We start from the raw sequence: 23,609 nt of genomic DNA, 5'->3' as shown, positions 1-23,609 counted from the left end.
AAGTCACTGCTCTTCTGTGTGGTTAGGGTGACAGGAGCATGACGACATGAAGCTCAGTTATTTGAAACCGACAGCTTCAACTTCCTCTGTGCACAAAACCTATTACCAGCTCTACTTTGATTTTCACGTCCTTCCAGAGCCTTCTTCTCTCTGGTGACCTGTCTCAGAGGCAGTAAAATAGCCTCAAAGCAGGAAGGCAAGGGGTCTGCCCTTGAACGGACAGAGGATCTCCTGAACAGCCCAGCAGTACAGACTTGGCTGTGGCAGAATGATTCCTGTGCAAGAGACAGGAACCCAGCTGACCTTTGCTGAAAGTACAAGAAAGATACAGGATCCATCTGCTCTCCTATATTGAGTGTTAATCTGGTGGTAGGTTCAGAACACGGGGCTGGCTAGAGAACAGGGGTGCTTATTTCAAACTAGCTAGCTAACAAGTAACCAGCAAACCCTCAAAGTGTCTGCCCCTGAATATCGTTTTTACATTCACAAACACACACATACACACACACACACAAGTGGAGTAATAGTTATCACTTAGAAAATTTAAAAAACCTGCCACCTAGTGCCAAACCTGTATTATTACTCCGATATTATCCTGTGCGGCTCTTCAGAATTCAGGTCTTCAGTCCACCAGCATCTTACTGTCTTATATTTACCATGGTTCAAAAGCACTCTTATTAAATAGATATTAGTTTGAGCCACATGAAACTGCCCTTCTTGTGGCTAAAACTCAAAAATCAACAGTTTCATATGGTTTAACCTAAACAATTCCTAGGTTTTCTACCTAGTGGATCTTCCCTAGTTTTGAAAGTTACAGTAAGGATGTTTCACAGGCAAATGGTCAACTTGGAAAATTCCTTCCTTCTATCCTTCCTTGCTTGCTTCCTTTCACCTCTCAGCAAACATTGATCATCTTTTAAGAACAAGTCCCTTGGCTGTCAGTCCTGTGAGAGCACAAAATGGAGTAAGACATTGACCTGGACCATGAGTGGCTCCTAACTAGCAGGGGAGACCAGCCTGAAACAAGGCGCAGCAGCACACAGCCGGGCTCTAAAAAGGTGCAGGTGAGACATACGGGGTGGGGACAAGGCAGGAAAGGAGGGCTCGGGAGAGCCCCGAGGAGAGTTTGACAGTCCTTGCCTCTGTTGAGAATCAGCTTTGTGGGAAATAAGGCACTGACTATTCAGAGAACACCTGAGATGCAGTTTGATTATATTCTAGGAAAGTAGGTATAAAAATGCTGGGAATTTTATACACACACACACACACACACACACACAATTATACACGTGTGTGTTCAGCTGCTCAGCTGTGTCCAATCTTTTGGACCCCATGGACTGTAACATGCCAAGCTCCTTTGTCCGTGGAATGTTCCAGGCAAGAATACTGGGGTGGGTTGCCATTTCCTCCTCCAGGGGATCTTCCTGACCCAGGGATCCAACCTGCACCTCCTGCATCTCCTGCATTGGCAGGCAGACTCTTTACCACTGCGCCACCTGGGAAGCCCAGTTATACTCACAGTACATATTATAATATGCAATAATTACATTATATCTACTATATAAAGATATTAACACATAACACACAATTTATATTATACATAATATATATTGTATATACTAGCATTTATAACAGAATAATGTAATATACATGATAGTTATATAAGGCAACTCTGGAACTAGGGAAAATATTAATAGTTTATTAATAATAGATATAATTATATGTGTGTAATATATAATACATAAATATATATGTGATACATAATATAGAAATGTACTCTTCATATATTGTAGTCTATATTGTTAATATATTCTTCATATAATATTTGTGTATTATATATAAATAACAATATATACACTGATGTATAGAACAGTCTTTGGGACTCTGTGGGAGAGGGAGAGGGTGGGATGATTTGGGAGAATGGCATTGAAATATATATAATATCATATATGAAATGAGTCGCCAGTCCAGGTTCGATGCACGATACTGGATGCTTGGGGCTGGTGCACTGGGAGGACCCAGAGGGAGGGTATGGGGAGGGAGGAGGGAGGAGGGTTCAGGATGGGGAACACATGTATACCTGGGGCAGATTCATTTTGATATATGGAAAACCAATGCAATATTGTAAAGTTAAATAAAATAAAATAAAAATTAAAATTAAAAAAAAGAAAAAAACAATATATAATAATATATTGTTATATATTAATATATTATTAATTATATTATATTAATGTACTATATATAGCAACATATAATACTTGTATATATTATTAATTCTGAAACTATGGAAAATAATAGTTGATAAATAATAGATACAATCAAGAATATCTGTTCTATATGTAATATATAATGATTATATATATTACTTACCAAACTGAAGCGACTTAGCAGCAGCAGCAGCAGAGTAAGCTTATACAATTAATAACAGTCCTACTCCACTGCCTGGGCTTCCCAGGTGGTGCTAGTGGTGAAGAACCCACCTGCCAATGCAGGAGATGAAAGAGACATGGTTCAATCCCTAGGTCGGGAAGATCCCCTGGAGGAGGGCATGACAACCCTTTCCAGTATTCTTGCCTGGAGAATCCCATGGACAGAGGAGCCTGGTGGGCTACAGTCCATAGGGTTGCAGAGTCAGACACGACTGAAACCATTTAGCACTCACACACACACTCTACTGACTAGATCTGTGGTTCCAAAGTGTGGTCCCTGGATCAGCAGTTTCTGCATTTTCTGGGAAGCCAGACCTCAGCCCATACCTACCGCATCATCAGTGATGGAGGGGGTCTTAAAATCTGTGTAAACAAACATTCCAGACTATTCTCATGTATGCTAAAATTTGAGAAACACTGGACTAGAGAAAATGTGATTAGCAGCCAAAACATTGCTGACCTCTTACTATCCCATTCTGAGCTGTTACACACTCATCAAATTGGAAGAAAACCTTTGCTCTCTTAAATAATAAGCATTTACATTTTAATATCCTCTAAACTATTTAATTAGTAGGTAAATTTTTTTGTAGATGTTAGAGGTTAGGATTTGTGAAGTCCAAGTTAATAAGTATTTTATTTTCTCACCAAATTCAACATTGATTATTTTTCAAGGCCACAGCTTTTTTAAGAAAGGCAGGCATTTGATTGCTTTCTTTATTGGTGTGGGAGGGGATGAGGGAAGAATACAAACACATTAATTTAACAGGCACTTATTCTGAGTGTCTCTTTAAAGGACCTTGAGAGAGGGCTTTGGGGAAGAGAAGGTCATGTCCTGGACAGATTAGCCCTCTGGGCTGATGCAGCTCAGTCGGATCCAGTTCCTGCACAGAAGGGCAGCACTGGGCTTCTAGTCTCCCCCTTGCATCCCAACATTGAAAACCTTGTGAAAAATCACTCACCAAACTTGCACTTTCTGTAACTGGGAAGAGTAGGATGATAACTAGCTTTAGTAATAGCGTCATCACTTAAAAAATGGAAAAGGTGAACTTTAAAAAGTTTGCCAACAGCTATTGGCTTCTGGGAGGGCTTTCCCGGTGGCTCAGCCATAAAGGATCCAATGGCAATGCAGGAGATGCAGGAGATGCGGGTTCGATCCGTGGATCAGGAAGATCCCCTGGAGATGGAAATGGCAACCCGCTCCAGTATTCTTACCTGGGAAATCCCATGGACAGAGGAGCCTGGCGGGCTACAGTTGAGTGAGGTTGCAAACATGGACATGACATAGCGACTAAACAAAAACATGGCTTCTGAAACTGAAAACGTAGACGCAAATGTTACCGCGTCTGCCTCCTACACTGCCCTCGTCTCCCTCCATCCAGTCCACCTTCTGTGCTGGCATCAACTCACCTTTCTAAAGCTTGTATCTCTGGAAGCCCCATGGCCCTTCTCCAGCTCAGCCGTCTCAGCAGCCTCCCCTCCCCTCCCTGACCCTCTTGTCTCCTGGGAGCCTGCTGTTTGCAACCCTGTTACCAGGTTCTGCCCACACATCTCCCTTTTCTGGAAGATCCTTTTCTACCAGGCATGGGCCTCTTGCCTTGTGATTCCATTAAAACTCTTTGACTGTATAAAACAGAAATTCTACCCAAACCAGCACTAGAACAAAAAGAAAGGGAAGTGTATCAGCTCATAAACCAAGGCTGGAGCTGCTCAAGAGATCCACTTAAGAGAGTAAGAGTCTTGGGATTTCTCTGATGGTCCAGTAGTTAAGACTCCATGCTTCCAATGCAGGGAGAGCAAGGGTTTGAGCTCTGGTTGAGGAACTAAGATCCCATATGCTGCACAGCATGCCCTTGCACCCGCCCCCCCAGGTCAGTTCAGTCATTCAGTAATGTCCGACTCTTTGCGACTCCAAGGACTGCAGCACACCAGGCCTCCCTGTCCATCACCCCGTGATCACTCAAACTCACGTCCATTCAGTCGGTGATGCCATCCAGCCATCTCATCCTCTGTCATCCCCTTCTCTTCCCACCTTCAATCTTTCCCAGCATCAGGGTTTTTTCAAATGAGTCAGCTCTTTGCATCAGCTGGCCAAAGTACTGGAGTTTCAGCTTCAACTACAGTCCTTCCAATGAATATTCAGGACTGATTTCCTTTAGGATGGACTGGTTGGATCTCCTTGCAGTCCAAGGGGACTCTCAAGAGTCTTCTCCAACATCACAGTTCAAAAGCATCAATTCTTTGGCACTCAGCTTTCTTTATAGTCCAGCTCTCACATCCATACATGACTACTGGAAAAACCATAGCTTTGACTAGATGGACCTTTGTTGGCAAAGTAATGTCTCTGCATTTAATATGCTGTCTAGGTTGTTCATAACTTTTCTTCCAAGGAGTAAGCGTCTTTTAATTTCATGGCTGCAGTCACCATCTGCAGTGATTTTGGAGCCCAAAAAAATAGTCTGACACTGTTCCCACTGTTTCCCCATCTATTTGCCATGAAGTGATGGGACCAAATGCCATGATCTTCGTTTTCTGAATATTTCACTTTTTTCACTCTCCTCTTTCACTTTCATCAAGAGGCTCTTTAGTTCTTTGCTTTCTCCCATAAGTGTGGTGTCATCTGCATATCTGAGGTTATTGATATTTCTCCCAGAAATCTCAATTTCAGCTTGTGCTTCATCCAGTCCAGCGTTTCTCATGATGTACTCTGCATATAAGTTAAATAAGCAGGGTGACAATATACAGCCTTGACATACTCCTTTCCCAATTTGGAACCAATCTGTTGTTTCAAGTCCGGTTCTAACTGTTGCTTCCTGATCTGCATACAAATTTCTTAAGAGGCAGGTCAGGTGGTATGGTATTCGCATCTCTTTAAGAATTTCCACAGTCTGCTGTGATCCACACAGTCAAAGGCTTTGGCATAGTTGATAAAACAGAAGTAGACGTTTTTCTGGAACTCTCTTGCTTTTTTGATAATCCAACAGATGTTGGCAATTTGATCTCTGGTTCGTCTGCCTTTTATAAAACCAGCTTGAACATCTGGAAGTTCACGGTTCACGTACTGTTGAAGCCTGGCTTGGAGAATTTTGAGCATTACTTTACTAGCATGAAAGATGAGTCCAGTTGTGTGGTAGTTTGAGCATTCTTTGGCAATGCCTTTTTTGGGGATTGGAATGAAAACTGACCTTTTCCAGTCCTGTGGCCACTGCTGAGTTTTCCAAATCTGCTGGCATATTGAGTGCAACACTTTCACAGCATCATCTTTCAGAATTTGAAATAGCTCAACTGGAATTCCATCACCTCCACTAGCTTTGTTCATAGTGATGCTTTCTAAGGTCCACTTGACTTTACATTCCAGGATCTCTGGCTCTGGGTGAGTGATTACACCATCATGATTATCTGGGTCGTGAAGATCTTTTTTGTACAGTTCTTCTGTGTATTCTTGCCACCTCTTCTTAACATCTTCTGCTTCTGTTAGATCCATACCATTTCTGTCCTTTATTGTGCCCATCTTTGCATGAAATGTTCCCTTGGTATCTCTAATTTTCTTGAAGAGATCTCTAGTCTTTCCCATTCTGTTTTTTTCCTCTATTTCTTTGCACTGATCACTGGGGAAGGCTTTCTTATCTCTCCTTGCTATTCTTTGGAACTCTGCATTCAAATGGGTGTATCTTTCCTTTTCTCCTTTGCCTTTCACTCCTCTTCTTTTCAGAGCTATTTGTAAGGCTTCCGCAGACAGCCATTTTGCTTTTTTGCATTTCTTTTTCTGGGGATGGTCTTGATCCCTGTCGCCTGTACAATGTCATGAACCTCCATCCATAGTTCATCAGGCACTCTATCAGATCTAATCCCTTAAATCTATTTGTCACTTCCACTGTATAATCATAAGGGATTTGAGTTAGGTCATACCTGAATGATCTAGTGGTTTTCCCTACATTCTTCAATTTAAGTCTGAATTTGGCAATAAGGAGTTCATGATCTGAACAACAGTCAGCTCCTGGTCTTATTTTTGCTGACTGTATAGAACTTCTCCATATTTGGCTGCAAAGAATATAATCAATCTGATTTCAGTATTGACCATCTGGTGATGTCCATGTGTACAGTCTTCTCTTGTGTTGTTGGAAGAGGGTGTTTGCTATGACCAGTGCATTCTCTTGGCAAAACTCTATTAGTCCTTGCCTTGCTTCATTCTGTACTCCAAGGTCAGATTTGCCTGTTACTCCAGGTGTTTCTTGACTTCCTACTTTTACATTCCAGACCCCTATAATGAAAAGGACATTTTCTTTGGGTGATAGTTCTAGAAGGTCTTGTAGGTCTTCATAGAACTGTTCAACTTCAGCTTCTTCAGAATTACTGGTCAGAGCATAGACTTGGATTACCATGATATTGAATGGTTTGCCTTGGAAACAAACAGAGATCATTCTGTCGTTTTTGAGATTGCATCCAAGTACTGCATTTCAGACTCTTTTGTTGACTATGATTGCTACTCCATTTCTTCTAAGGGATTCTTGCCCACAGTAGTAGATATAATGGTCATCTGAGTTAAATTCACCCATTCCAGTCCATTTTAGTTCACTGATTCCTAAAATGTCGATGTTCACTCTTGCCATCTCCTGTTTGACCACTTCCAATTTGCCTTGATTCATGGACCTAACATTCCAGGTTCCAATGCAATATTGCTCTTCACAGCATCGGACCTTCCTTCTATCACCAGTCACATCCAAAACTGGGTGTTGTTTTTGCTTTGGCTCCATCTTTTCATTCTTTCTGGAGTTATTTCTCCACTAATCTCCGTAGCATATTGGGCACCTACTGACCTGGGGAGTTCATCTTTCAGTGTCCTATGTTTTTGCCTTTTCATACTGTTCATGGGGTTCTCAAGGCAAGAATACTGGAGTGGTTTGCCATTCGCCTCTCCAGTGGACCACATTCTGTCAGAACTCTCCACCATGACCCGTCCGTCTTGACCCACCCCGCCCCCACCACACACACACAAAACAACTCCAGAGAAGCAAGAGCCACTCCCTTAGTTTTTTTTTTTTTTTTTAAGCAAAGACCCAGGGGCTCACTTACTGTGCTCATGTCATTTGTGATCCTGAGCTAGGCATTGTAATTGTGATTTGTCAGCCTTGAGAAGAACAGTGTTTGACAGATTAGGTGGTCAGTGAATATTTATTTGTTATTGATTATAGATAATTAAGGATGAATAAACAAGCAAACTCTTCAGTGCAGCACACTAAGTGCATTCAGAGTCATATCTAAGTGATAGTGAGGTGGCCAAAGGAAAGCATGTCCTAGAAGGCTTGGGTGAGGTATGGGAAGAGACTTTGTAAGTAGGAAAATGCCTGAGCTTGATCCACAAAGATAGGTGGAGTTCCCTGGGTCAGGGTCGGGGGCTGGCTGAGTAAGGTGGCACTGTAGAAAGTTGGAGGAAACTCAGTAAAGGCTGAGGGGCATGACGTCAGCTGGTATGCTCAGGACATGTTAATGGTTCACATGTGCTCACCTCATGGACCAGGCTGGGAAGACGAAGTAGATGAGGGCAAAGACATGTGTGCAGGCTGACTGGCTAAGGGGACAAAGTCATCACAGGCGCTGTGTACCACCCCTGAGTTCACTTTCAGGTAGCAGGGAGCTCTTGAAGGGGCTTCCACATCAAGAGAGCCAAGGGTTGGGTTCTGGCTCACACACCAGCTGAGTAGTCATGAATACATGCGTGCGTGCGTGTCAAGTCACTTCAGCTGTGACTGACTCTTTGTGACCCTATGGACTGTAGCCCACCAGGCCCCTCTGTCCATGGGATTCTCCAGGCAGAAGTACTGGAGTGGGCTGCCATGCCCTCCTCCAGGAGATCTTCTCAACCCAGAGATCGAACCAGGGTCTCTTACATCTCCTGCATTGGCAGGTGGGTTTTTTACCACTAGCGCCACCTAGGAAGCCTGTGGTCATGAATAAGTTACTTTAATCGCCCCAGTTCTTCCTGCCCGGAGCCATTATGAGGGCAGAAACCCAAAACACCCTCTCCAGCACCTTGTACATGATAGAAGCTCAATAAATGCTAGTGTTTCTTCCTTTTCTTGTTACCTGGTTGATTTTTACACTTTATTTACTGGAGGAAGAAAGAATCCAGTAAATTAAAAACTCTATGTATCTCATTTTACAACCCCACAGTTCAGGCAGTGCTTCAAAGCTGGGGGGACGGGGTCAGGCAGTACTTCCTCACATCCATGAGGGTAACTCTGCCTTCAGTTCCTCTCATTCCAATTTATTCCATCACAGCTGGAAGGTGTGAGATGCTGGCTTGCTACTGAAGCATGCATTTCATACTTGTCACTATGGGATTTAGGGGAGGTCCACATATTGAGCTTGACAACATTGCCGAATCATTTTAAAATTTATAGAGCTTCAGGCTAAAGAGACACAGAGGTATTTTCATTCAGAAATCACAGAGGTAGGCATATTTGTCTGTAATGAACACTTGTCTTCTTAAGGAACTCTCTTAGCCAGACATATTTCTTCCTAAGAACAAATTAGTCCAGAGCAGCTGATGATTAGAATCACACCACAGAGAGACAGGAGGACTGGCATCTAAAGAGGGAAACAATTCCCAATATAGTGCTTTGTTTAGCAGTTTTCAAATTAGACACAAAGCAAGATAATTTACCTTGTCAGTGTGTAGACTAGACAGGACAGCAGCCTTGAAGTCAGCCAACCCAGGTTCTAATTAATAGTTACTAGTGCTATGACCTAGAGGCTATCCCTGGGCCTCCCAACTAGGGTTTTATATATATATATATATATTTTTTTTTTTTTTTTTATTGATAAAGCATAGGAACTCAAAACTTAAAGACTGTTATGAAGCTGAATGAAATCATATAGCTCTATAATGGATTAAAATTTATGCTATGCTTGATAAATTCAAAGTTCTTTTCTGGTAAGTATAAATTTCCTACAATCATTCAAGATTACAAGTATTAGAATTATTTTATATCATGAATTGTTTTACATGGGATTTATATAAACTGTGATAAATTATAACTAGCCCTATTCTGTTAAAGGATGTTGGGGATCTTTCTGTATCTTATTTCTGACTTTCAATTTGAGTATTAAGGAAGAATCCGTTACATAAGACAGCCATTTGACTCCTTAATAATTGTTTTAAGTCACTGAATCACATGAGAGCCATAAAAGCTGTATTTGTAAACTTCATTCTTCTGATGGTTAGACACCATTAGCTTCATAAATGGGGACTAGGTACAAAGTGAATTATTAACTTTGTGGAAACTTCAAAGTGATTATGTGTAAAGAGAGACAAAACCAATGAGGGCATTTATAAACTGTTGTCATAAAACCCAGCCAGACATTTCATTGTTGAGGAATGAGGAATGCCAGTTCTGCAGCCTGTTTCAGAGGTAACAGACACAAATCACCTAAGAGGTAGCTCTGACAATCTCACTTCCATTAATGTCAGTAGAAATTATCCAGGAAAAAATCCTTCTTTTTCTCCATGGTTGGTCTAGAAATAATCCTATGCATTCTTGTACGCTAAGCTTTTAATTCATAAAGACTCCAGGCTGGAATTTCAACCTTTCTTTCTTCAGGGTCTGCAGGTTTCCAATTCATATCTTCTGTATTACTGATAACCTGGGAGGTCTCCTATTCAATACAGGCTCCCTTTGGCCAGATCCTATGCTACAGATGGGGCCACATTTCTTCCCATTCTGTTAAAAAAAGGTTTCTTGGTAAAGCCATGAGCAGATAACAATTTGGTTCATCAGAGTTCACTAGGACTCTTTAACAGATTGCCATAATCTTATTTAAGTGCATGTCTTTATTAAGAAATCTACAGATCCACTTCTTCAGAGCCAGGGGCCAAGAGAAGGAGAGGTGAACCCCAGAGGTGGTTTGGGGGTTATTTCTCATGTCCACCTGGTAATCCAGGTGCTACATTCCTACCCATTTCAGTAAACACAAGATGCCCCTTTTTCTGATTTAATGTCATCGTGGGAAAGAATGGTGAGTATGATTGTATTAAAGTGGACCCTGAGTTTAACTGTCTGAGCTTTCTCAATAACACTAACAAGCAGCGAGTGCAGAATGAGCGTGTGGAAGGAGGGGGTGGGGGCAGTGTGAGTTAGAGTGCTTCTGGTTACAAATACAGTAGACACCTAAACTCCGCGGAAACATTCCCTTGGTTGGGACTCAGTTTCTTTCGCCTCACTTCCCGGCTCCACTTTCTCTGGCTCTAAGTGATGGTTAGAAGGCTTCAGCCACCCAGACTCTACTTCCTGTTGACTCCAGCTCAGAAGAAAGAAGGTAGAAGGGCCTTCTTCAGGAACTCACAGTGCAAGTTTATTGGTTTTATGGGATATGAGTTGTTGCATGCCCACTCTTGACCCAACCACAGAAGCCATGGAAATGTGACCCCTTGGATCAGCCTTAAACCACCCACCTAAACTGAGACTTGCAGGCGTGGGCGGAGTTGGCTTGGGGCACGGTTTTCCAAAAGACAGTGCACAGTGCTAGGTGGCAAAAATGACGGCTCCTCACTATGGAGAACATAGTGGAGATTCCTTAAAAAACTGGAAATAGAACTGCCTTATGATCCAGCAATCCCACTGCTGGGCATACACACTGAGGAAACCAGAAGGGAAAGAGACACGTGTACCCCAATGCTCATCGCAGCACTGTTTATAATAGCCAGGACATGGAAGCAACCTAGATGTCCATCAGCAGATGAATGGATAAGAAAGCTGTGGTGCATATACACAATGGAGTATTACTCAGCCATTAAAAAGAATACATTTGAATCAGTTCTAATGAGGTGGATGAACCTGGAGCCTATTATACAGAGTGAAGTAAGCCAGAAAGAAAAACACCAATACAGTATACTAACGCATATATATGGAATTTAGAAAGATGGTAACAATAACCCTGTATACGAGACAGCAAAAGAGACACTGATGTACAGAACAGTCTTTTGGACTCTGTGGGAGAGGGAGAGGGTGGGATTATTTGGGAGAATGGCATTGAAATATGTATAATATCATATATGAAATGAGTTGCCAGTCCAGGTTCGATGCACGATACTGGATGCTTGGGGCTGGTGCACTGGGACGACCCAGAGGGATGGTATGGGGAAGGAGGAGGGAGGAGGGTTCAGGATGGGGAACACATGTACACCTGTGGCAGACTCATTTTGATATATGGCAAAACCAATACAATATTGTAAAGTTAAATAAAATTAAAAAAAAAATGACGGTTCCTCACTGTGGGAGTAGAGGTGGGGAGACCGGTAAGTCCTGACCAGATGGATGCACAGCTGGTGGAAGGAGAGGGGCCAGAGGAGTAAGAAAGAGGGTGACACCCCGCACCAGGCCAAGGAAGGAGAATAATGGGATTCCCCAAGGTGGCGTCTGGTCCCACCAGTGCTCAAAGTCACCATGTAACCTTGAGACGTGGGCCTCAGTTTCTCATCTGTACAGAGAAAGGAGTAAGAGCAGGTGGCTGGTTCTTTGTTGGAATATGCATCAGAATTACCTGGAAAGCTGTTTCCAAGTGACAGAGGCCCCCGCATCAGTTCTGTTGCCCACCCCCAGGGAAGGCCCCTAGGACGAACTCAGAGGTTGTAAACAGGGCAAACTCAGCAGTCTCCCTGCCAGGGTGGACAACAGTCCCGGGTGACAGAAGCTTTCACCCCCATAGTCAAAGGGGATACAAGTGGAACAATCATTCCTCCCAAATACCTCTCTGGAGATGTACAAATAGAAACTTCTTTAAAAGGTGTGTTTTTGTCCATCCAGTGGTTACCCAGAGCAGCAGTTCTCCAAGTGTGGTCCACTGATGTTTGGGTGATCCTCTCACAGTGCCCAAAACTATTTTTATTAATTGCCTGTTCCAACTGACTGACATTGCAAGTAACCTTTGAGAAACTACACTTGTTTTGTTCTATTGGTAAAAAAAAAAAAAAGAGGTAAAAAAACCCAAATGTACACACTGCTATATTTAAAATGGATAACCAACAAGGACCTATTGTATAGCACATGGAACTCTTGCTCAATGTTATGTGGCAGCCTGGACAGGAGGGGAATTTGGGGGAGAATGCATACATGTATATGACAACATTGTTAATTGGCTATATGCCAATACAAAATAAAAAGTTAAAAAAATCCTTCCTTTTGCCAATGACATATATGTCTGAGGCCAGAGCTTCTTCCTATAGTTCAGACAAAGCAATATAAATCACAAGTTGAACACAGAAGCAGATGTGAGAATCAAGATGTTGTCTGTTAGGCCAGACATTTAAGAGATTTACAAATTGTGAAACGAGGACAATATTCTCATTTCCTCTTTTTGGGAATGGGGTTATTCGTCACAAAAATATATTATTTATGCAAACACAGAATGACTTTACTATCGTGATGTTGAAAAGAGTTAAATTTTTTTCTTGGTTTTACTTTTGAAAGCAGGAAGTACCAGCAGATATAACTCACATAAACAAAAACTCTTTGGGGTCCCCGGTAATTTAAAAAGTACAAAAGGACCCTGAGGTCAAAAAGTTTGAGCATCTTAGACTTCCCTGGTGGCACAATGGATAGGAATCTGCTTGCCAATGCAGGGGACACAGGGTTGATCCTTGGTCCATGCTGTGGAGCAACTAAGCCCATGGACCACAGCTACTGAGCCCACGCCCTAGGGCCCCGGAGCTGCAACTACGGAAGCCTGTGCACCTCGAACCCGTGCTCCGCAGCAAGAGAAGTCACTGCAATGAGAAGCCGGCACACTGCAACTAGAGAGCAGCTCCTAACGGCCGCAACTAGAGAAAGTCTGCACAAAGCAATGAACACCCACTGCAGCCAAAAATAAACAAATTAAAATTTTTTTTCTAGCATCTCTAGACCAGAATCTCAGTGAATAAGATCACTGGGGCTTTTTGTACATCTAAGTGTCCCAGGCTGGCAGAACTGTCTATCTGCTTACACAAAGAATGAGCATGAACCACAAAACAGATACCCGCTAGCCATTGCATAGCCCGATTTATACCACAAAACCTGAGGAAATGGGGTCAATTCAGTGGATTCACTGCGAAAAATTTGTTCTTGCTCATCACTCCCACATCTGTTTAAGTGTGGTCTTTTGAGATGGCAGCCAGCATGTTACTCTTTTCTGAGCCACTAGATGGCACTATTTGCATAGACAATATTCCAACAAGGATTGCATTGAGCTCTTTTCTAGAGAGATTTTGGATGGGGATGAATGAGGAGGGTTGGAACCATCTTCTTCTAACACACACTGAATGTATTAGGATAACTTTTCTTTTTGTTACTGTAAAGCTCTTATCTTGAGACCACTGATAGCGAGGGGATGGTAAAAAAAAAAAAAAAAAAAAAAGAGTAACTCTCTCATAAAAGATAGTGAACCAAACAACGTAACTCAATTTTAGTTATTCCTCTACAGCAGAGATTCTCAGCTTTAGCTGTGTATCAGAATCGCCCAGAGAATCTAAACTCCAGATGCTCAGCTCTTATCCTAAGTAGTTAAATCTGTTTTCTGGGGGTGTGTCCCAGGCATTGGTATCTTTGAAAACTCCCCAGTGGGCAGAAAAGAATCCTTGTCCTATAAACTTTGTCTTAAGAAAACCACCTCCTAGCCCCAGAGAGGACTTCCCCGATGGCTCAGTGGGTAAAGAATCTGTCTGCAATGCAGAAGACACAGGAGACTTGGGTTCAATCCCTGGGTTGGTAAGATCCCCTGAAGGGAGAAATGGCAACCCATTCCAGTATTCTCATCTAAAAAATTCAATAGACAGAGGAGCCTGGTGGGCTACAGTCCACGGGGTCACAAAGAGTCAGACGCAACCAAGTACACAGACAAAGCACCTAAAGAAGAGACACTGGCTTTTCCTTGTTTCTTCATTAAATTCTCTTAATCATTCTACATTTAATTTTCCCCATCATTCAAATTTTAGCCAATAACCCAGGGAAAGGACTCAGGGAAAAAGGAACAATGCACAAACCTTTGAACCAAACTGAGTAATCAGAACCGCAAGAGTCTACTCTTAAGAATTTTTACACGGAGGACTTTTTATGCAGAGGTAGAGGTGAGAAAGAATGCCAGTGCCTAAATTAGAACAAAAAAGAGTCTCAGAAAAAGAAGAGGCATTAAAGAGAGTGGGACAGGTGTCCTTAAAAGAAAATGCTTCCCCAAGTATCTGATAACCTTTACTTCCCCATCTGACCTTTCATCTAACCAGGGGTTGAGAACTGTAGAATCATCTGGAGAACCTTAAAAATAGGCTTGAGCTTCACCAGTAGAGGCTTTAATTCAGTTAAGTCAGGAGGGGTTAACATGGGTCTTTTCTAAAAAAGCTCCCAGGGTGATTCTAATTTGAAGCTGGTTTGAGAACCACTGACCTAGCCAAATCAGCTCTTTTTCAGACTGCACGATAAGTTTCACACTGTCAGGAGATTCTGATTTAAAATAACACTCTGGTAAAACCTGGTTTCATGAACAAATGTAATCCAAGTTCAAATCCATTCATCCTTACAGCATTATATTGCATTCCATTTTATGATGCCGTGTGTGCGAGGAGGAAGATGGATGATCAGAGTCATTACTGCACCTGTCGCTTTTACTAGCTAAGTTATGCTCATCTTCATTTATCCTTTCTCCCGAAAAAAGACTGGTTATGCCACTTACATATTTCCAAGGGACCACCTGCAGAGCAGTTCTACAGGTTTTCCAGAGCCTGTCATATGAACGTCTTTTCCAGCCCCAGGATGCCTTATACGTGAACAATGCAGGCTCTTTCTTTGGCATATGGATGCAGCATCTCAGCTTGGGGAGGGCAATGGGTGACACCATGCTTGAATCAACTGTCCTTGATAAAGTCACAAAGCCTCTCCACCCTCCAGGACCAAGACCTCTCCCATAAGGTCGCAGTGGTGGAGCCCATCCACATAAAGGGATACCTCACAAACTTGCAGTAATGTCAGTCATGGTTTCTGAACCTGGTGAACCAACATTCTAATAGAATTCGAACAAGGTTAACACACTGCTTGCACAGATTTTATTCTATTCATCACTTGCAGTTGTATTGGTTACTCTCTGCCACATCCCTTGCGTCAAATTCAATCCTATCCTGCTTTTGCCTGTGGTGGGGAAACTGATTAACTGTATCCCTGGCTCCTTTGTCCTCTAGCTTCCAGTGGGGCTTGTCCAGTGAGAGATACAGGCAGGATATCGCAGGGCGGGAGGAGAGAGAAGATGAGGTATTTCTTCCACTGCCCCCTGCCTCTTGAGTGGCGCAGCACCCAAGGCTCACACCCTGGCTTGATTGTAGGGGTCTCTCTCTATCGCCCTCCTGTGGGAGCTCTGTTTTTATAGGATCGCCCGCTACAGGAGCCCCTCTCACACCCCACCTTGGTGGGAGTCTCCTCTCCAGCTCTCATCAGGCTCCAGGAACCCCAGTGCCTTCCTCCAGTCCCTTCAGCAGCTCCCGCCATTGCCAGTCCTTGAGAAAGATCTCTTGTTAATCAGCTTCTCTTCAAAACCCCAGTGAATCTGTCTTCTATTTCCTGCTGGGCCCTGACACGTTTAAGACTGCCTTATGAATTCACTTTTCACTTTTCATTCATTCACTTGGGAGTCCTGTACATATGACTTGTGCTCCTCAAAGATCTTAACTTTAAGAGAACATCTAAGGGGCAGGTTATTTTAAAGCATTCTTTTTTCTCTATCCAAGCCTCTGTGACCTCTAGATGTCTCTGAAATACACCAGACCAAGGAGCTGGGTGCCTCAGTGTCCTCTTGTATAAAACAAAGGGGATGCACGAGGCGGTCTCCAGTACCCTCCTCCTCCAGGCTCTAGTTTCTCACAATGCCCCAGCGGGTCAGGGCGCAGCTCAGGGGCGGCAGGAGCCTCGCAGAGAGAACACGGAGGGAGATACACCATCTTGGTGGCCTGAGATGTGCCACTCCTCACGGTGAGGGCTCAGAGTCCTTCACTCCAGACAAGGCCACTCTCCTAGTTTCACAGCAAGACAAGCAGAAACCAGAGAGCCTTCCTTGCTGCCTAGGAAAGTGGGAGGAATCTGGGAGCTGGCCTGGGGCAGCTTGAGAAAGGAGGGTGGGGTGGGGTGAAAAGGCATGTAAAATGGGGGTGCTGGGAAGAGCCCCAGGGGAGCACCGCTGAGGGTTCTGTAGTGGGCAGGGGGACAAGGGCGGGAGGAAGCAATAGTCAGCCCATTTCCAGGCATAGTCACGCCACACTCTGTTTCGTGATTTAGGTCCTACGCTATAATTACCATCTTCAGCCTTCAGTGAAAGGCTGCTAACTACAGCCTCTTTACTAACAATCCAAAAGAGAAATGAAAGAAAAAAAAAGAAACAGCTAACAGGATGGGGAAGGGGACCGGTAAGAAGGGATGGGAAAACAGTCTGGGTCCAGGGGCAGGGGGTGGGGGTGGGGTAACACGATGAGTATGGAGGATGTTTTACTCAGGCTTTGCTTTAATGTATGTGAATTTAGGACATAATGCATTATTTTCTTAATTAATTTTCTGAATAGGATTTATCATGGTTCAAAATTCAAAGAGTACAAAATAGTAGCAGGAGTCTCCTTCCCACCCTTATATCTTAGACGCCCCCTTCCCACTCCCCACTGGCAGTCCTCATACTAGCTCATCATCCTTCGGGGGGTATTTTATAATTTTCCTAGAAAAAAAATATGTAAAATCTTTTTTCCTGGTTTACGTAAATAAAACCATACTATGCATACTATATCTGTTTTTGCATTTGATAACCCTGAGTAAATAACTTTCATATTAATCCATATGAGAACATCCTCTTTCTTTTCTGTGGTTGCATGATATTCCTGTATATGCTGCTGCTGCTGCTAAGTCATTTCAGTCGTGTCCGACTCTTTGCGACCCCGTGGACTGCAGCCTACCAGGCTCCTCCATCCATGGGATTTTCCAGACAAGAGTACTGGAGTGGGGTGCCATTGCCCTCTCCGTCCTGTATATGGGTGTACCATAATTCATTCTAAGTAATCCCCAACTGATGAGCATTTAGATCATTTTCTGACATTTGCTATTATAAAAATTAGGGAAATGATTAACTGGTAAACTATATTCTATAGTGTGCTTGTATTACCCCAAGAGTACAAATGATTTTTCTCCAGTAAAGCATAAATACAATTTAACTCAGCAAGTAACTTTACTTAATAAACATGTGTTACTGAAAATATTGGGGTTTCCCTGGTGGCTCAGATGGTAAAGAATCTGCCTGTAATGAGGGAGACTCGGGTTCGATCCCTGGGTCAGGAAGATGCCCTGGAGAAGGGAATGGCTACCTATTCCAGTATTCTTGCCTAGAGAATTACATGGACAGTGGAGCCTGGTGGGTTACAGTCCATGGGGTCAGACATGACTGAGTGACTAACAATTTTACTCTCACTTTTCATTGAAAATATGGTTGTCACATATATTTGATTCAGTCAGGTATCCTTTACAAGGCTTCCCTTGTAGCTCAGCTGGTAAAGAATCTGCCTGCAATGTGGGAGACCTGGATTGGGAAGATCCCTTGGAGAAGGGAAAGGCTACCCACTCCAGAATTCTGGCCTGGAGAATTCCATGGACTATATAGTCCATGGGGTTGCAAAGAGTCAGACATGACTGAGCAACTTTCACTAATAATAAAATTCTTTACAAGACAATTTACTTATTAGAGCTAGTAATAGCAGTGTATTTTCAAAAACACATGTAAATATTAAGAGATTCTTACCATCAATTGACTCAGGATGGTCAAAAGCAAAGGTCTTTGCTTAAGGCAATAAGAACAGAATGAGGTCCAGCTGCTCCATAGATTTAAGAAGCTTTGAACTTGGAGTTAGGAAGTCTGGGTTTGATTCCTTGTCCTGCCATTGTGGCTTTTTCAATAAAATGGGGATAATCATTCCTGCCCTATGTACCTGGCAAAGCTGCTCTGAAAATAAAGTGGAAAATTATTTCACATGCGTGAAATCTGTTTACCAACTGCAAAAGTCTAAACTGATGTTGAATCCTGTTGCTACTCTTATATTGTTTACAGCACAGGTTCCAGAGATCAGTAAACAAGCAATCTATGGAATAATTTCTGAAATTAATTTCATAAAAGAAATGATGCCGGGCATGACCGTTTTAATTAAATGCACCAAATGGTGGCACTTACATATAGTAATGTTTTAAAAATCAATTAAAGAATCAGAAGGGAAACAGATCCCTGTCGGCTAACCACCACAGTGTTTTTTTGTTTTTTCACTTGCACCCTCTCCTCTCCCTGCCTCGTCTCCAGTTATTAAAATCAAGTTCACTGCTAACCACCTTGACAGGAGGTAAATCTGGAAACCACTCAAATCTGATAGGGTAGGTAATATCTTTTTGCCAATTAACATTGTTAATATTCTAGGATTTACACGTATCTCTGGATTCATTAGGAAATGATCAATAAAATATGTGGGCAGATGAAGTTTAAGTACTCTGGAAAATGAAATGCTGGGCTGTCTGAATTTAAGAAATATTAGGAAGCCTACTCATTTCACTCATTAAAACCCTCAAGACATGCCATTACTGAAGCAGACAGGTGCCCCGGGCATTTCTCAGTCAATCCATTCAAGTTTCTGCCACCTCTTTTTGAGTCACTGCCGCCATGGCAACAGTCCACTGACCTGCCCTTAAGGGAAATAGGATTTCTGGCAAGACTGAGACTTTTAATAATTCCACTTGTCAATAAGGTCAGAAAGAAACAGATGGAGTCGTACGAAGTTACTTCACAATCCACTAACAAAATGAGTGACCCCCAGCAAATGACCAGACCCAGTGCTGGGAGCGTCCTCCAGGAAAGTCAACCAATGCACCATTAACGTCCAAGAAATCGGCGCCACCGTTGCCCATCCATCAAACCTTTCACTTGAGTCTGGACTTCCTCCTTCAATGCTTTCTTTATCTACCTTTTCCTGAAAAAGGTAAAAGTGTACTGGGCGGCTCACTCAAAGTAATTGTTAATCTGATGATTTTCTCTAAAATTTAATTTTAATAAATAAATACAAAATGCCCTACAAGAAAGGATATATTTTTTCATGTAAGCTTCCTTATGGGACTACCATCTAGAAATATCAGTTCCTAGTGACCCAACTTTCCTCTTGGGGGACGACAAAAATCTACGAATATCAATTCCAATACCCATGATCTAAACTCTCATCCCAAATACACCAGAGTCACTTCCTATTCACTTCTTCTCCTGGAAATGTTCTAATGTGTTGTCTGCAGTTGTAACAGATTGCCTTTTGGGTGGCATTTCTCTCCAATTCAGAAATATAAACACCACTTCAGAGATTTATTTTACAATTCATCTTCTGATTTGTCATGGCCGGGAAAGTCGGCTTCTGGATTTTCTATTCTAAATTACTTTCTGAACAGATTTTTGCAAACAGACTAAGGAACGGCTTTTGCTTAGACAGGAACAAACTCCCAGAAAGCTGGGACACAAGTCCTCTCTCTTTTGTTGAAAGGTAAACAATCAGGAACCCTATCATTTCCCAAATCAATTATTCGCCAAAAAATAAACAGGTGCTTTGGAGACTCTGGAGTTATAAAATGAAAATGGCAAATGATTTTTTCATGGGCCAGCTGCTCAACTGACGTGATTCTGAGGCAGGTTCTCCTAGGCTCTAAAGCTCAATTAGCAAATCAATTAGGATCACGCCCTGTCTGCCAGCAGGCCCGCCTGCCATCCTCTGCTCTCCTCCTGCCCTGGGTGCTTTCTGTGCATCCCCGTCGCCAAAGCTGAAGCCCGGTCAGTCAACCTGAGGTTCCTCTGCTTTTTGCTCACACTGGACAACAAGGGGAGGAGGGGGGCTGTTCCGGTTTAATTAAGGATTAGCAAACACCAGAAGGAGTCGTGCTCAACTCTGCTCATTTCTATCTGCCCCAGTCCAGGCTCGCCTGAGAAGCTAGGCACAGGCTCAGGGGGGCTGACTGGCATGGCTGGCTGTCACTTTGTTTCAGTGGAAAACAGATAGGACCAGTCAAAGCAGATGGTTCCTGAAGGGACACATCCAAAAAATCTGCTAGCAAACTGCGGCGGCGTCTTTCACATAAACAGCAACTTACTGGAGAGGAAAATCAGACCCTCCTCGCCACATCCTGCCACGGTGCCACCAGCTTGAGCATCACCCATTTGGGAGGGTCTCATCCTCGACGAGGCCCAACAACTCCTTCTCTGGGGCAATGGACAAGCCTCCCAGAGACAGAGCCAGAGACGGGGGCATCAGCCGTGATGATGACTGTATCTTTCCAAGTCTCCTAGAGATATAGCCATCATCACGGCTAATGCTCCCATATTTGTCAATAAAATCTGTTATCTAGGTAAGACCACCTTCAAGAGGGATCACTGACCTGTGCATCACACATGGGCATCAAGTCCTAAGAGAAGCAAATACAAATACTATGTATTTGGCCCGCTGGGTAGAACTGGAGATGGAGCCAGTGACACTGCAAATGGCAATTAAAAATACAAGTGACCATTTTCATCATAAAACACTAATTTTTTTTAAAGGATTTCTTTTTCTTTCAAACTTCAAATAAACTCACAATTATTAGTGGAAGTCCTGGCTCTGACTTAGGAGTTCTGGCAAATCATCGGACATTTTTGACCTCACTGTCCTCATCTGGAAAATGAGGGAGTTGAACTGAAATCAGATTTCCAAGGTCTCTTTTAGCACAAAATTTCTAAGGTTTTTTGGATGGGAGTGTGTTGGTCTCCTGCAACAGTCTGGCAAATCACGTATTGAATTAAGCATCTGGGTTTTCAGCATAGATTAGAAACAGAGAGACTGTTTTCGTCCCACACGTGGCTTACCTTTTCGACGGGTGTGTGCTCTTCATTTGTGACGCTGGCTTTTCTTGATTCGTTTTTAGATCTGCTTAGCCTTCTGGATACTTTTTCTCTGAGTAGAGTGGCATATCCAATGTGTTCATAGATGGGGTTTGTTGTCATTTTGGAAATGTATTCTGAAGCTTTTGTTTCTATGTACAGTGTTATCAAGCCATCTGTGACCAAATCATGAATTGATTCAAACCTCTTCTCGCCCACAAAGTGTTTTCCATCATAGAAGAGCCTGTAGTTTAAGGTCTGATTTCCAAACCTGCCCATAAGGAAGGAGAGATCACAAGAGTTTTAGAAACCAGGTCAGTGGGTGACAGTGTCAGCTAACACTTCTGGGATCTGTACTGAATGCCAGACACTGGGCTAAGGGCCTGACCTGATTTCCCCCCATTAGGTTATCATGGAGACCCTTCAAGACACGTGCAATTATTATTCTTGTTTGACAGCTGAGGGAATTGAGACTTGAAGACATGGGGTACTGCCTGATTCACAAATATGTTAAAAATTTCTTAATGGAAGCCAGCCATGCCCCTCCACTCCCTCCCCTCTACCAGGCAATTATCTCTGCAGGGGAAGTTATAAGCACTGGCCTTGGGTCCTTTTATTATTATATCTTTGACCATCATCAGTAGGGCACCCATGCCTTCCACCCCGGTTGGTCCAGCGGAAGGGGAGCAGGGGAGCTGTGCAGCACAACTTGCTTGAGGATCAGTGACAGCATCACAGAGACTTGATCATTAGGGTTCTCTCCCTTTAGTGCTGATTGTCCCCTCTTGGTCTTGGTCCTACAGCTCACAGCCCCTTCCAGGTTCCCCACTGGGACTGTCAGCTTCTGCTGCAGGGGATGCTGGTAAGCTGAGAAAAAACTTTGCATCCCTAGAGCACTTGCTATTCTTGAAGTGCTTCCTCATGATGACATCACTGAAGATATGACATCCCCAAGTGCAGCTGGGAAAGCATCGTTCTACAATCACAACACCGAGATGGTGGGTTGAACACATCTTTGTGGGTTGACCTGGGAAGTGTTTCATTGACACCATTTTTTCCCACAGAGACAGTGCTTCCTAATTCCAAAGAGTTCACAGATGAACTTTTGGAAGATTATCCGATTTTGAAATTGAAAACTTTCCTCAAACCTTGCAGGATTTTTCATGAGGATCGAAGGATATAAAATATTTGATGCAGGTTAGGAAAGTGCAGTAAAGGCAATGCCTTTGGGGTGCTATGATTTTTAATACTGTGATTTCATGGTAAAGTGCTTATGAGAGCTCTGTTCTGATGGCTTGCTAGCATGAAGTGTCATGATCGCTAGTGGGAGGTCTATGGGTCAATATGATTCCAGAGAGAACCCAATGGACCAAATTCATGTTTGTTCAGGCACACACCCACAATGTGAGGTGAAGACTTTTGATAAGGGCTGCACAAGCTGGAATCAAGATTGCTGGGAGAAATATCAATAACCTCAGATATGCAGATGACACCATCCTTATGGCAGAAAGTGAAGAGGAACTAAAAAGCCTCTTGATGAAAGTGGAGAGTGAAAAAGTTGGCTTAAAGCTCAACATTCAGAAAATGAAGATCATAGCATCTGGTCCCATCACTTCATGGGAAATAGATGGGGAAACAGTGGAAACAGTGTCAGACTTTTTTTGGGGGGCTCCAAAATCACTGCAGATGGTGACTGCAGCCATGAAATTAAAAGACACTTACTCCTTAGAAGAAAAGTTATGACCAACCTAGATAGCATATTGAAAAGCAGGGACATTACTTTGCCAACAAAGGTCCATCTAGTCAAGGTTATGGTTTTTCCTGTGGTCATGTATGGATGTGAGACTTGGACTGTGAAGAAAGCTAAGTGCCGAAGAATTAATGCTTTTGAACTGTGGTGTTGGAGAAGACTCTTGAGAGTCCTTGGACTGCAAGGAGGTCCAACCAGTCCATCCTAAAGGAAATCAGTCCTGAATATTCACTGGAAGGACTGATGCTAAAGCTGAAACTCCAATACTTTGGCCACCTCATGCGAAGAGTTGACTCATTGAAAAAGACCCTGATGCTGGGAGGAATTGGGGGCAAGAGGAGAAGGGGATGACAGAGGATGAGATGGCTGGATGGCATCACCGACTCGATGGACGTGAGTTTGAGTGAACTCCGGGAGTTGGTGATGGACAGGGAGGCCTGGTGTGCTGTGATTCATGGGGTCGCAAAGAGTCAGACATGACTGAGTGACTGAACTGAACTGAATCACTTCATGGGAAA

General features: G+C 43.0%; 1 protein-coding gene across 1 annotated transcript in view; it reads right to left on the bottom strand.

Moving 5' to 3' along the window:
• The window catches only part of CHN2 (chimerin 2), a 340,978-nt gene that overhangs the window by 104,612 nt on the left and 212,757 nt on the right, over positions 1-23,609 (bottom strand). Inside the window, exon 6 of the mRNA XM_070369480.1 lies at positions 21,327-21,612. Coding sequence (XP_070225581.1) covers positions 21,327-21,612 — 286 coding nt within the window. The remainder of the gene's footprint in view (positions 1-21,326; positions 21,613-23,609) is intronic.

The sequence above is a fragment of the Bos mutus genome, chromosome 4 (assembly GCF_027580195.1).
Source record: "Bos mutus isolate GX-2022 chromosome 4, NWIPB_WYAK_1.1, whole genome shotgun sequence".
NCBI classification, from domain to species: domain Eukaryota; kingdom Metazoa; phylum Chordata; class Mammalia; order Artiodactyla; family Bovidae; genus Bos; species Bos mutus.
This window is presented reverse-complemented; position numbering and strand designations above follow the sequence as displayed.